The sequence below is a fragment of the Tachypleus tridentatus genome, chromosome 7 (genome assembly GCF_004210375.1).
Source record: "Tachypleus tridentatus isolate NWPU-2018 chromosome 7, ASM421037v1, whole genome shotgun sequence".
NCBI lineage: Eukaryota > Metazoa > Arthropoda > Merostomata > Xiphosura > Limulidae > Tachypleus > Tachypleus tridentatus.
The window spans coordinates 72,630,760-72,646,992 of record NC_134831.1 but is presented as its reverse complement, the minus strand read 5'-3'; the positions used below and the strand labels follow the sequence as shown (position 1 = coordinate 72,646,992).

General features: G+C 35.2%; 1 protein-coding gene across 1 annotated transcript; it reads left to right on the top strand.

The window, feature by feature from the left end:
• The first annotated feature begins 273 nt into the window (after positions 1 to 273).
• LOC143255963 (uncharacterized) lies at positions 274 to 7,998 on the top strand. Its single transcript, XM_076512451.1, has 2 exons — positions 274 to 413; positions 4,952 to 7,998. The coding sequence occupies exon 2, from the start codon at positions 4,973 to 4,975 to the stop codon at positions 6,464 to 6,466; it is 1,494 nt and encodes a 497-aa protein (XP_076368566.1). The 5' UTR covers positions 274 to 413; positions 4,952 to 4,972; the 3' UTR covers positions 6,467 to 7,998.
• Positions 7,999 to 16,233: the final 8,235 nt, after the last annotated feature.

Here is a 16,233-nt window from a genome sequence, read left to right as displayed (position 1 = left end):
AAAAAAAAAAAACATCGGGAATTTCTGTACCCACAAACGTTCCTGAATAAATCAAGTTGTTGGATGCGAGTGAAACCTGTCCACCGGGAAAGGCACGCAGATGAACAATTGAAGGACTGGAAGATGTCATATTTAAAGTACAATATGTTGTACAACATGTGTCCAAAGTCTATTTATAGATATTGGTTTAAGTTAAACGTCAGCTGCGATCCAAAACAGAAGCTACGTCAAACATGTGTTTCTAGATTGAAAATAGAACTTTACTGCTAAGTGAGAACTACGTGTGTTCACAGGATCAGTCCTTAGTAGATTATTTTATACTTCATGTGATCATTTTAACACGGATCTTCATTACACTGATACCCGTCAGGGACCATTACTTTCGTTCTTAGAACCAAACGCTGTTTAATCAGGTACGTTATGAATATACATTAAGTGAAACTAGATCAGTAGATAAACATGTTGTACTTCACAAACAGTTAAAGCATATCATTTTTGTTTAATATTGAAGGACGCAGCGTTTTTCGTCACAAAGTTTGTAATAAATAACGTCACTCACAAAAAACTTTAACGTAACTTTATTTTGTTTCCAAATTTTTAATTTTTCTTTTGTAATAAATAATCAAAATACTGGTAGCAATACATAACAATGTATTGTTTCAACACTATCACTTAATACTTAGAAATGGATAGCGTAGCTAGCTTGGGGCAACTTTGTGGCCCCCTTCAGGCACAGCGATGTGTCTGCGAACTTACACCACTAGAAACTAGGTTTCGATACCTGTGGTAGGCATTACACAGAGATTCCATTATGAAGGCTTGTGTTTAATTACAAACAAGCAAACAGGTAATTTTGCTCGGAACCCAGTAAACAAATAAATGAACTGTACTATGTTTAGTTACTAATATAAAAGTTGGCTTTTCTGTGTTTAACTTTTAAAATGTGTTCATAGCGTTATTGTTCTGGTACTTTATTTAAACTTAAGCGGTGAAAGTTATGTCACCTATATGAGAACTACGTGGTTCATTTCAAAATTATCATGTTAACACTACTTCTGTAACCAATGTTATTTCATTCCGTTCAAAATTACCAAGTGAACAATAAATAGTACAAAGAGAGCTGTTTTTTTTTAATCGTGTTAACTCTCTTATTATAGCAAGAACAACATACTTCAATTCAGAATTATCACGTTAACTTTCTCATTATAAATAGCACTACTTGCTTCAGTTCAAAATTATCATGTTATCTTTAATATTGTACCAAACCTTTCATTTTCAGAACATAGTAATTATAATGAACGTAATATTATAACTGTAATTGTATTCTTCAGGTTAACATTTGGAATATCACAACAGTATTTTAGCATAACTAGACTATACACTTACACTTTAAGACATTTGGAATATCACAACAGTATTCTAACATAACTACACTATACACTTACACTTTAAGACATTTGGAATATCACAACAGTATTCTAACATAACTACACTATACACTTACACTTTAAGACATTTGAAATATCACAACAGTATTCTAACATAACTACACTATACACTTACACTTTAAGACATTTGGAATATCACAACAGTATTCTAACATAACTAGACTATACACTTACACTTTAAGACATTTGGAATATCACAACAGTATTCTAACATAACTACACTATACACTTACACATTAAGACATTTGGAATATCACAACAGTATTCTAACATAACTAGACTATACACTTACACTTTAAGATACACAATAGTGTTCTAACGTAACTAGACTATACACTTACACTTTAAGACATTTGGAATATCACAACAGTATTCTAACATAATTACACTATACACTTTAAGACATTTGGAATATCACAACAGTATTCTAACATAACTACACTATACACTTACACTTTAAGATACACAATAGTATTCTAACGTAACTAGACTATACACTTACACTTTAAGATACACACTAGTATTCTAACGTAACTAGACTATACACTTACACTTTAAGATACACAATAGTATTCTAACGTAACTACACTATACACTTACATTTTAAGATACACAACAGTTTTCTAACGTAACTAGACTATACACTTACACTTTAAGATACACAACAGTTTTCTAACGTAACTAGACTATACACTTACACTTTAAGATACACAACAGTATACACTTACACTTTAAGATACACAACAGCATTTTAACGTAACTAGACTATACACTTACACTTTAAGATACACAACAGCATTTTAAAGTAACTAGACTATACACTTACACTTTAAGATACACAACAGTATACACTTACACTTTAAGATACACAACAGCATTTTAACGTAACTAGACTATACACTTACACTTTAAGATACACAACAGTATACACTTACACTTTAAGATACACAACAGTATACACTTACACTTTAAGATACACAACAGCATTTTAACGTAACTAGGCTATACACTTACACTTTAAGATACACAACAGCATTTTAACGTAACTAGGCTATACACTTACACTTCAATATAATTAATTGCTTTAATGCAGATGTCGTCATATTGAACTGACATTCATCTCTTTCGTTTAGTATTTAAATAAATAAGGTTGTTTCTAGTTTCTTGGTTTTGTTTGTTGCATACGTTTTACCCAAGCTTCGTAAGCTGGTTTAAGAATTCATGTAGGTGTGAAACCAAAAGGTTTGAATGAAAATAAACATTTACAATGTGTCTAAATTTTCACTGTGTACTTTGAAAAGAGAAAACAACAAAGAATTACTTTCTTTTCTGTTACCGACATTTGCACAATTGGCGCGAGCTGTCCGTAATTTAGAAGTGATAGACTAAAGGAAAAGCAACTTGTTAACACAACCCACCGCCAACTCTTGGGATCCTCTTGCCTGATCCAGTAGCGGTATTTGACTAGGTCGCACTCTTTTTCTTTTTTTTTTTTTTTTTTTGGGGGGGGGGTGTTACCGAACATTAAGAGGTCAGACACGACAACGACTGGGTCACGATCGACCACAAAGTTCAAGCTGATAAAGTAGGGAACAATATAATACCATTCATCACCAACATTTTGATAATTGCAATCGAATAATGAGATGTAATTCATTATAATACATCCATATCCCGAAAGTGAGAAGCATTTATTTTTGCGGAATAGTCTGGGAGGTTTATCGCAAGTCAGAGGCACACTTTTACACCACTTAGCAGTAATAATACAGGCCTGCGTTGTTTTGGTTTTTTAATAACGGAGTTTTCCATAATTCAGTGACGCAACTTTCAGTCCTCCGCTGGGATAACCGTAAGCCTTCCGATTTACAACGCTCAAATAACGAATTCGATTCCTCTTGGTGGACACAGCAGATGTCCCGATTTGGTTTTGATGTAAGAGAAACATGAAACGTACGCATATTTCAAAAATAATATTCTTTTTTTTGTAACCCATAAGAATTGTTTTCCACAAATTAGATAGGAGAAAAAATGTCTCTCAATTTCATCAAATTTACAACAAATTTATCTCAAATGTAACAGAATACGTTTGGGTCATTTACACAACCTATTGTTGCCATAGCGACGAATAAATAATATTCAAAAGAAAAATTAATGACAAAGTGTACACACAAACAAATGCTATACAAAAATGATACGTCATGCGGTCTGTTAACCATTTATATACTAGTGGTGCGTCTCTCGTGTGTTCTAGAATGATCGACAAGATTCTGACGTTGTGAATGATCTAGAGAAATCTAAAGCCAGTGGTTGTCAACAGTTTAAGCATGATAAAATCTGAGCCCAATTTCAATGAAAATGATTCGCTTATGTAAAAGTAATGTGACGTTTGTGAAAAAAATTGTGCGTAATGAAGAAAAATGGATATCATTTTGGGATTCAGTGGACAGGAATTGCTGTAGAACATATAAATATTTCAAGACAATAAAACCATCATAGGCCTATATATAATTAACCCATTAAATACACATAGGTAGAAAAGTGTATTGTTCTAATACAGTGATAATTTTATTTACTACCAACACTGTACTTGTTTATCATCTTGTATTTCATTAAATTAGCATCCCCCACTATCACCACTACACACACACAGTGGCTCAGTGATAGTTCTGATGACTTAATATGTAAAATATCTGGTTGCTATACCCATAGTGAGCACATTGTCTATTTGTTTGCAACTTTGCGCAAAGCGACACAAGGGCTATCTGCGGTAGCCGTCCTTAATTTAGTAGCCTGAGGACTAGAGAGAAGGTAGTTAGTCATCACCACCCACAGCTAACTTTTGGACTGCGTTTTCATCAAGGAATAGTGGGATTGACCGTCACATTATAACGTCCCCATAGCTGAAAGGGCGAGCATGTTTGGTATGGCGAGTACACAGTATGAAGTCAGCGGATTAGGCATCTACTTCTGTGTCTCTTGCTCGTTAGGATATAAAACAAAAATTTTCTTGTCCCAGTGGCATTCCTTCACCTAAAAATATCTCATTAAATCTTTTGAATTCTAAATACGTTTACAACTTTCTTTATAGATAAACTTTTGCAAAAAAAAATATTTCATTATAGAATTTATTTATTATATTTCTACGAAGAACCTTAATGATAAACCCTATCTATTAAACTTGAAATTTCGTTTCGATACATGTGAATGGGTCACGCAGAGATAGACCATTGATTAATTTTGCGCTTAACATTAAATTAACCCATTGAAATAAGCCATAATGTTTAGACTCAAATCAAAATGGCGTCTTATTTCTCTCCACTTTTTCAATCATAGTTCATAATAATGTATGTTACTGATGCATACTTATAGTAATAAATTTCATAACGTTTAATGCAGTGGCTCTTAAAAATATCTAAAATTAAAGGAAAATCTGTCATTTTAATAATAAGAGTTTCATGTATTTTTCAACAAAGTAGTTTTTATTTTCCTTCTTTTCTCTACAGTTAATAAAATTACTGCCTAAAATGGAGTCTTCAAAAGAAGTGGATATTTTAATTATCGGATCAGGTCCGACTGGACTTGGGGCCGCCACTCGACTCCACCAGCTAAACCATGAAAACTGGCTAATGATCGACGCACTTGACAAACCTGGTGGATTAGCATCTACCGACGTCACACCAGAAGGATTCTTATTTGACATAGGAGGGCACGTGATTTTTAGTCACTACAAGTACTTCGACGACCTCTTAGACCATGCGTTAGGTACAGGATCTGAAAACTGGGCTTTTCATGAAAGAATTTGCTACGTTTACACCAAAGGGCGATACATACCATATCCTTTCCAAAATAACATCAGTCAACTTAACGTAGAGGACCAGATAGAATGCATTACCGGCTTAATCCAAGCTCAACTAGAATCTGCTACAGCTTGTGAAAAACCTGAAACATTCGATGAATGGATTATCAGGGTTATGGGCAAAGGGATTGCAAATATTTTCATGAGACCTTACAACTTTAAAGTATGGGCTACTCCCACCACTCTCATGCAGTGTAAGTGGTTAGGAGAAAGGGTGGCAACTGTCGACGTTAATCGTGTAATCAAGAATGTTTTGTTGAAAAAGGCAGAGGTAGGATGGGGACCTAATGCCACTTTTCGGTTTCCCCAACATGGTGGAACTGGCGCCATCTGGAATGCAGTTGCAAATCTACTGCCAAAATCAAAAATGAAATTTAGCTCAAAAGTCATAGCCCTTAACTTGGATAAAAAAGAAGTTCGACTTGACAGTGGAGATAGTCTTCGTTACAACAAGCTGTTATCTACAATGCCTCTTGACTACACGCTTAAGCTTGTTGAAAAGCCAGAACTGGCAAACAAGCTCAAACATAGTAAAACACATATCATAGGAATCGGACTTCGAGGACACCAGCCTCGGATGGACGCAAGCTGGATTTACTACCCAGAAGACAATTGTCCCTTTTATAGAGCAACCATTTTCTCTAGCTTAGGGAAAACCAATACTCCTCCAGCTGATTGTCTTTTGCCAACTATTCAAGTCGGAATTACTCCTGTAAATAACAAGATTTTGGCACCAGGACCATATAGGTCCATTATGGTAGAAGTAAGTGAGAGCGAACACAAGCCTGTCAACAAAGATACCATTGTGCATGATGGTATACTGGGTGCAATTAACGTTGGATTAATGGAGTCTGAGGACGAGATTGTGTCAATTCATTATCGAAAGGAAAATCATGGTTATCCCATTCCTCACATTGACCGTGATGGCGTTCTGGAAGTGGCACTCCCTTGGCTAAAAGAACATTCAGTTTGGAGTAGAGGGCGCTTTGGAAGTTACAAGTATGAAATAGGAAATCAAGACCACAGTTTAATGATAGGAGTAGAAGCAGTAAACAACATGTTGTATGGAGAAGAAGAGGTTACCCTGTGTAGACCAGACTACGTTAACAAAGGGTCCGTGAAAAATAAAATTATCTACGAACCCAAAATAAAGCAAGAATAATATAAAACTGTAGCTTATTTTCACAAACTGCAATTAACACTTAAGTTAACGGGTTTTGCCTCTATGAAATTTTGTTTGTTTTGAATTTTGCGCAAAGCTACTCGAGAGCTATCTGCGCTAGCCGTTCCTAATTTTGCAGTGTAAGACTAGAGGGAAGGCAGCTAGTCACCACCACCCACCGCCAACTCTTCGGCTACTCTTTTACCAACGAATAGTGGGATTGACCGTAACATTATACGCCCCGTGGCTGAAAGGGCGAGCATGTTTGGTGCGACCGGGATTCGAACCCGCGACCCTCAGATTACGAGTCGAATGCCTTAACACACTTGGTCATGCAGGGTCCATATGAAATTTTGTTGATAAAATAACGAACTGATAACATTGTTCATTGAAACTGAAGTTATTATCATTCAGTTACATGTAAACGAACAATTCGAGCCCTATCTAATGAAACTATACATGAGCTTTGTTAGACTTTTTAAACACTTGGTCCCATTTTGTTAGGTCTGGCATGGTCAGGTGGTTAAGGCACTCGACTCGTAATTCGAGGGTCGTGGGTTTGAATCCCCGTCACACCAAACATGCTCGCCCTTTCAGGCATGAGGGGGTTATAATGTTATTGTCAATCCTACTATTCATTGGTGAAAGAGTAGCTCCAGAGTTGGAGGTGGGTGGTGATGACTAACTGCCTTCTCTCTAGTCTTACACTGCTAAATTAGGGACGTTTAGTGCAAATATCCTTCGTTTATCTTTGCTTGAAATTTAAAAAAAAAAAAAACAAATCCAATCTGTTATATTTATCATGTGGCCAAATGAATAAGATATTAAATGCATTCGTGTTAAACGTGATTTCTTTTATGTTGTCATGTTTAGGTTTGATCTACTAAACATTTTGTGAACATAAGATACTAAATTACGTTTCTTATTACTATTTATTGATGTTGCACTTTTCCGAAGTAGAATCAACATTAATCACATTTTTACGGAATACAGTAACGAAGATTTAAAATGTCAACTAATTATATTGATTGTTTTCTAAGGGAACTAACATTCACATCCTATATGATAAATATATTCAGAACCAAAAAGTGACAAAAATAATGATGGTCTATCATAAGATTCAACACAATGACTGTGTAATATAGGGAAATATTAATATCCCTGATGGGGGCAGCACTTGAAACGTATTTCATTCTTGATGTTTTGTTGCTGTTGTCTAGGTCGTAGTGGATCTGTTTTTATTGAAAGGCTTATGTTTGGATGTTCTGATAAGTTGATTTGAAAATATATTTGTTTTTGGGGGTTTTGGCGCAAAGCAACTACACTGTCTATGTATGGTGTTTCAGAAATCTAGCGTGAAAAATCATTTTTCTTCTTCGGTAAACGAAAAGTCAGAAAGTTCACATTGTAATTTCTTAACTTTTAGCGATTCTTTTTAAACCTAATTCCATTGTGACACGGTCTTTTCTGTCTTCCCTGATGAAGGGCGTCTGCCCGAAACGTCACACAAAATAAAGTATAAAATGTATTAATATAGAGGCGTCAATTTATTCTTTATTGTCATTTTTCCAAGATTTTGTCTTCTCACATCTTGCGGAAGAATACTCTTTCAGGAATCTTTAGACCCTGCTGAAAACTGATATGATAAATTTAAAGGGTACGTTACCTATGGTCCATTTTGTTTCAGAGAACTTTTGTTGTTGATGTACGGTTACGTCAGTATTGGTCTTCTAGTATTATGATAAACGTGTTTCTTGATGACGAGAAACCCACTTGAAGTAAAAATGTATCTCAGATCGGCTGGTATTGATATCACAACGAAAGACCAATCAGATCACTAATAAAAACGACAAAGAAAAGAAAATCCACCACAACAAAAAAAACTAGATAAACTAAGGTACCAACAACAAAAAATACACCAACATGACGAACCACCAACAAACCTCGTAATTAACAGATCCGACCGAAAATTAAGCAATGAAAAGATACATCTACTCAACAAAGGACTCATATCTGCAGTAACACCAAGAAATATCCCATCCGTCGAAATGAAAGCCTATGAAATATCTAGCTAGAAGACTGGTGATCCAGTCTTCACAAACTGAAAACACCAACAAAACAACGGAAAACAACCACCAGAAAGAAAAAAACTTCGACAACAATTCCACCGACAACCGACAACCCATTTTTCCAGGTGGAACTAAAAACATTTATTTCCCCGAAATACCTCAAAATAGTATCTTAAATTTGTAAAACAATTTCACGCAAAACAATGAACATAATTTCACAGAAAATAAAACTGAAAACAACCTCACAAAAAATATAATAATTCTATAAACAACCTAAAACAAGTCAACAACATCAAAATTCTAAAAGTGAAGAAAGACAATGCTATATTTATAATGAACACATATGAATACATTCAGAAAATGAACTACATTCTATCAGATATTTAAATAAATAAACACAAATCCAACAAAAACACATGAAAACCAACTAAACAAAATACTACTACAAATAATAAAAACCAACACAATGTCAGAAAACCTTTATTCTTACCTACGAAAGACCGACTCACGCATGCCACAACTATACAACACCCCCAAACCTCACAAACCCGATTGTACATTACGACCCATAAATAATTTGACTACAACCTCGGTAAATATATAGCGCAAATTTTGTTTGTTTTGAATTTCGCGCAAAGCTACTCGAGAGCTATCTGCGCTAGCCGTCCCTAATTTTGCAGTGCAAGACTAGAGGAAAGGCAACTAGTCATCACCACCCACCGCTAACTCTTGCTCTACTCTTTCACCAACGAATATTGGTATTGACCCTCACGTTATAACACCCCACGGGCTGAAAGGGGAGCACGTTTGGTGCGATGAAGATTCAAACCTTCGACCCTCAAATTGCGAATTAATTGTCCTAATCACCTGTCTATACTAAGCCTTTTTTTTTCATTGTTACTCGTTTAATGCATACGCAGTCCCCAAAGTGTTAAAGTGCAGAGCTTGTAAGAACTCTAGTAAACAAGTGCACATTTCTGTTCAATGTGTGCTGAATATATTATGTTATAAACATTAACAGAAATAAAACATTTTTTGTGCGAAAATTCTTCAGTATAAATGAACGTTTTTAAAAAATATATAATCCGTTAATTAACCATTATTTAGTTACGAGTTAACTAAATTTACTTTCGTTGTTGATGAAGAAAAAAAAAAAAATTTAAACATGCTAAATTTAGAATGTTGCCTTATTCTTGGACTTTTAGTGAAGAAAAATACAAGTCTATCTGTGCTCTGTTGCGTTATAAAAGTGACAAGCTTGTTTGTTTTGGAATTTCGGATAAAACTACTCGAGGGCTATTTGTCCTAGCCGTCCCTAATTTAGCAGTGTAAGACTAGAGGGAAGGCAGCTAGTCATCACCACCCACCGCCAACTCTTGGGCTACTCTTTTACCAACGAATAGTGGGATTGACCGTCACATTATAACGCCCCCACAGCTGAAAGGGGCGAGCATGTTTGGCGCGCTGGGGATGCGAACCCGCGACCCTCAGATTACGAGTCGCACGCCTTAACACGCTTGGCCATGCCGGGCCCAAAAAAGTGGCAAGCAAACGCATTCTTCGGTTCAAAGACTAAAATAAATATTTGATAAGGAAGAATGATTTTTAGCTAGTTGTCCTCACTCTGATCAGTTGTCAAAAATTTGAACCAAATCCCACTTCAGGCTTATCTGGTCTCTGATCTGGATATTTAACTCAACTGTATTTAACGAGCGGCTCATTTACCTGGATTTATGTTTGAGATATGTTTGGTCAAACATGTATTCACGTATTTTATAATTAGCAAAATTCATGATTTATTTAAATTGGGATCATAAATCTACCCAAACGTTATTTGTGTGTTTTTTCACCCAACCCTCTGCGTTATCGCCATCTCTTGCATAAAAAATTATTCTAACGCATGATATTTTATTAATATGAGTAGGTCCTTAGTTTCGAAATAAAATAATAGTTACTTTGGGATCAACTGTAACCCAAGTTCAATAACTAAATCTGTTGCCATTTACTTCAACATAAATCTGGTGCTTTCAACACTTTTATAATACTGTCGATAAGCGTGAATGAATTTGTTCAGAGATTCACGCTGGAGGACCAATGACATTGACAATTCTTCTCATAGAATCCTTGTTGCAGTGCACGTGCCCCTGTGCCTACCAAGGTAGCATGTATTGCTATAAGTCTTGAAATTCAGGAATGCGTTCACATATGTACCAGAAATCGAGTTTTCTCTTTCAGGAAAGACCAGGAATTACCAGGAAAGACTTAGTTCTACTCTAGTTCAGTACTGTATTTAAGTCAATAGATGTGTTTCTACCTTAAATGAATAGATGTATTATGTACCTGTTTAATAACTCTCAGTTTTGTTTTTTAAACTTGAGTTTTACAAAAACGAAATTGTTCAGTTTAAGTCTTGGAAGTATTTTAGTGTGACTCAGACTATATTACGCTTTTACTTCGGTCTTAAAGTAGGACTTTTAACGAACAGAACCACAGATGTATGTTTTCAATTTCAATATGTCACCCATTAATGAACGTCACTCAAATGACCACATTTGTAAGTAAACTTCGCAATAGTAAATTACAATTTAACTCGAACAGGTTAAGTTTTCTCTTACATGCTTTGGATACGTATGGCATTGGCCTCTGTTTAGTTTACGCCTACATTTGAAGCAGTCACTTTGAAAAGTAACTTAACTAAACTCACTAATGTAATCATGAGAGTTAAAAACGGTATCAGATATTAGTTTCAGATCAACTTTTTTAAATTACTTGAGTAAAAATTAAGATCACCAGAAGTTAAAATTCTACCAGTAATTTCCTTCGTTTTTAAAAATAACGTTGAAATGAATTGTTTGAATTTCGCGCAAAGTTACACGAGGGCTGTCTGCGCTAACCGTCCTTAATTTTGCAGTGTAAGACTAGAGGGAAGGCAGCTCGTCACCGTCACCCAAATAGCCCGATGTGGCTTTGCTTTTAGAAAACACACACACACGCCATCCCAAATTTAGCAGTGATATACTAGAAGGAAAGCACGTAGTCAACACCCCCACCGTTACATCTTTGGGCTTTTTTTTTTTTTCACGAGCAAATAATTAGATTGACATCCTCATTATAATACTGCTACACAAGGAAGAGTTCAAATCTCTTGGTGGAAGTTTCATACAATTTTCCATTAAAAATATGATGGAAACTTTCTTCAATAGATTTGCAAATATTCTTTTATTTATCTAACTGAAGTTTTTAGGTAGACAGACGGACTATGCAAACATTTTACGATAAACGTTAACTCGGGTAATTCAGCGCCCTCTGTCTCACTGGCGTTCAGAGAGAAGATAAAGACTATATTATCTGAATTAAAGCAGAGTAGAACCTAGAACCCGCCGTGGCTTGGAGATTAAGGGTCTCAACTCGCAATTGGTACGAGTCGCGGGTTCGAATCCCATTACCAAACATACCCCATCAGCCGTGAAGGTGTTACAATGCGACGGTCAATCCCACTATTCCTTGGTAAAAGAGTAGCCTAAGAACTGGCGGTGAGTGGTGTTGACTAGCTGCCTTATTTCTATTCTATCACTTCTAAATCAGAAACGACCAGTGCAGATAGGCCTCGAGGAGCTTAGCGCCAAATTATAAAGGAAACAAACTATATACACATCTACATACTCTAACGTGGATTACAATACTTCTAGTAGACGAACACCAGATATTATCCGAAGAGTTAAAAGAAACTTTTGTTTGAACTTAAGCACAAAGCTACATAATAGATGATCTATGCTGTGCCCACTAGGGGTATCGAAAATCGTATTTTATAAGCCTTTCAAATTTACTGCTGCGCCATTATTTCTCAAAGAACTGTCGAATATTGTTTAATATGTGGGACATTAAACGTCTTAGCTTTGTATTTCTTTATGGCTTTTATATACAACACAAAAGTGGATTCTTGGGTACTTTTGTGAATTGGTAACATAGAAACTCCGGCGATTTTCCTTCATATTACTTGAAACATTGTCATAATTTTCTACAATTTGAGAGTTCTGATTACAGCTGTAGAACATGTAATATTATTTTTAGATGAATGTGGTACGGGAATTTGAAGTACAGTGTCAATTCATAACAATAACTTCAATATAACTCAAACCTCCTGTCACGTCGAGCTATCTTTGTTTTAGTAATAATTACCGACAATGTGCAAACTTATTTCATCATTTATTTGTACGTTCAACATGACAGGCACTTCTTTTCGTGTCGATTCTATATCTGGAAGTTCTCACAGCTGGTAAACAGTATTGTGACCATATTTTCTGTGTGTTGTAAACAACTGTTACGTCTTAGAAGAACCAATCACTAATTTACTTATCCTTCACAAATATGTAACTAAAATAGCCTTGTTTAAACAGTATATATCTATGTATATATAAACACACAAAATTGCCTTTTAAAATCGCTGTTTTTCCTTGTTATCTATGAAAATTGAATATGTTTGAACTGTTTTGGTTGTTTTTGTTTGTTTGTTTTGGAATTTCGCACAAAGCTACTCGAGGGCTATCTGTGCTAGCCGTCCCTAATTTAGCAGTGTAAGACTAGAGGGAAGGCAGCTAGTCATCACCACCCACCGCCAACTCTTGGGCTACTCTTTTACCAACGAATAGTGGGATTGACCGAACATTATACACCCCCACGGCTGGGAGGGCGAGCATGTTTAGCGCGACGCGGGCGCGAACCCGCGACCCTCGGATTACGAGTCGCACGCCTTACGCGCTTGGCCATGCCAGGCCGATGTTTGAACTATTGCAAAGTTTTGTTGAATATCGTATTATTTTCGTTTCTTCTGATCCATGTCATAGGCATGCTTGAATTTGTCAAATATCTTATAGTATAAAAACGAGTGCGTGTATTTATCTTAAAGCAAAGCCATATGGGGTTATGTGCTGTGTCCATCGAGAGGAATCGAACACCTAATCTTAGTATTGTAAATTCGTGGATTTATCGTTGTTCCAGCAGAGAACATACGAATTAGTAAAAGAAAAAAACACGTAAATTTATCAATAATTAAAATTTTTGTTATATTATTAAGAATTTTAAGGATGTTTGTTTTAAAATAATATATCAATTCGTCTATGGAATCTTTTGTCATCATTCAAATATTTTGTCAGATTTTTTGTTTTGTTTTTAATTTGGCAAAACTGGTGATACATGGGGATATTTTGTCTTTCATTTTGTGTTCGTAACTTAACGTGTGTGTATGTTTGTGTGTTTTTCTTACAGCATAGCCACATCAGGCTATTTGCTGAATCCACTGAGGGAAATAAAATCCCTGATTTTAGCTTTGTAAATCCGTAGACTTACCTCTGTACCACCGGGACGCTCATAAGTTAGAAGGGCATGTATAAAAATCGTCTGGTCCTTCTTCTGTTGGCACTAGAATATAAAAATAAAATAATTTGATTATTTTGTAGGCTAATTGTAATAAGAAGATCTAATAAACTGCAGCAGGTATACAATACTTTGTATGATAATACGTAACTAAAATCATGAAAAGTTTAGGTGTTTAAGAAAGCCGGTGTTAAAATTAGGATTTGAGATCATACTTGAACAGATCTCATCGAGTGCATTCTAGAAACACATAGTTTTACCTATTTTTTTGTTATTTAATAAAAATATAATAAATTAAGAACATTTTCAATGGAGCCACTTTTTTTTTATGTATATGTACGTAATATATAGGTGCGATGAACCAAAGCTACAAGCTAGGATACGCCACTGATAAGTAGCAGTATATAGGTGTGTACCAGTAGATACCAGTGTGTGGTCGTACATGTATGCGTGAACATTGCAGAAAGTCTTTTATAAGTATTGTATGACATAAATAAATTAATTGCACAAAGAGTGTGTGTGTTTCTTTCTTATAGCAAAGCCACATCGGACTATTTGGTGAAGACACAATGCACCCGTTATCTTAATTGAAAAGTTTAATATGTAAAAGCAATAGGTGGTGAATTTCCATGGAATGACGAAAGTAATAAACAGATTCTCACTATATATGAGAGAAAATATTGTTTTATCGGTTGATCTTCAATAGCAGTAATTTTTATTGGACTGAAATGAAATCTTCATTAGCGAGTAAATCAAATATAGTAATTGAAACTTAAGTTTGGATTCCGTGTCTAATTTTAACTTAATGTTTCCTGTGTTTAAGGAAGTCGTCTTGGGATGTATATGAACATCAGGAAGGGAGGCCCAAATTGTGTGTCAGTACTTGGCTACCTTCACCAATAATAGCGTCAGAATCTTCAATAGTCCCTTTTACTGTTGGTGTAAAAATTGTGTGTCATTTGTCAAGACCTCACTACCAATCACATCATTTCCATCTTCAGTGGCAAGGTCCTTCATAGTGAATGAAGAGGATTTCACCTTAACATCCAGACTACTTCCGAGAGAAATCACCAATATTGCTTTAATAACCACCGGCTAAGAAACCTTGTAATTTACCTCAATGAATCTGAAAGATATTCTACAAATAAACCCATTACCACTATCCTACCTGGCAGCATGTCCAGTAACAAATATGGCAACGGCAGCAATTTGTTTTATAGCTTTTGTTATTTTATCATTCTCTGAAAGAAAACACTGGTTCTATCTTGAAAGGAATGGTTGTAATGTTGTATGTTGTGCTCGAATAAAGACACTTGTGTCCTGCAGTGGCAGGTCAGGTGATATTTCGAGGTTACAACCTTCTTTTTACTTAAACAAGAATGAGCAGCCACGTGGATTACCTTTTAAACAAGGAAAGTTGGAATTAAATTGTCTATTACACAATCTTAAATAAACAATTAACTTATAATTCAGTAAATTCTAAAACCTGATTTTGATAGCTGTAGTAAGTATAGTGCACATAGCCATTGAGCTTAATGACAACAAAAACAAATTCATGAATGTTATGTCACCCTGAGGGACAGTGGTAAATTTGCTGATTCGATTCCCAGTAGTAAACATAACAGATAGACCAATTTACTTTTTAAAAAATATACAAAGACTTTTCATTATTATTTTACTTTGTTTCCAGTCGTTTTATTTTGTTTTCACAAACGTAATCAAAATCAGAGAACTGAAATTCAGTTCATAATGCACATCTTAGTGAATCTCTTATAGTTGAGTGAAACTATCTCTTAGCCTTTACAATAATCAGTTTAATTAACTTGAATATATATATCAGGTCATCCCTTAAGTAATGTCCGATTTTATCTTCAGAAAAAGAGAAAGGATTTCAAACGCTTTAAATGCTATTTAATCAATAATGTATGTTCCATTATTATTAATTTCTTCCTGCCAATAATTCACAAGCTTCTGAATGCCATTTCTATAAAATTATTGGGGTTTAGAGGAAAAGAATGTAGAGAGGGTAGTTTTGACATTTTCGTGTGTTCCAAGCTCCTTTCCATCAAGATAGTTCTGCAAACTTCGGAATAGATGATAATCAGATAAAACAAGGTCTGGAAAATAAGAAGGATGTGGAAGCTTCTCCCAGTCTAGCTCTTCAATCTTTGCAGATGTGATTCTTGCTGTATGGGACAGTGCATTATCCTGATGTGACAAAACACCTTTACGATTGATCAAAGCAGGCCTCTTTTCTTTCACTGCAACATTCAAGCGCTCTAACTGTTGACAATAGAAGTCTCATGTAATCGTTGCATTAAGTGA

What these genes read in the sequence shown, in the direction of transcription:
- LOC143255963 (XM_076512451.1), top strand. Translation starts at nt 4,973, where the DNA reads ATGGAGTCTTCAAAAGAAGTGGATATTTTAATTATCGGATCAGGTCCG.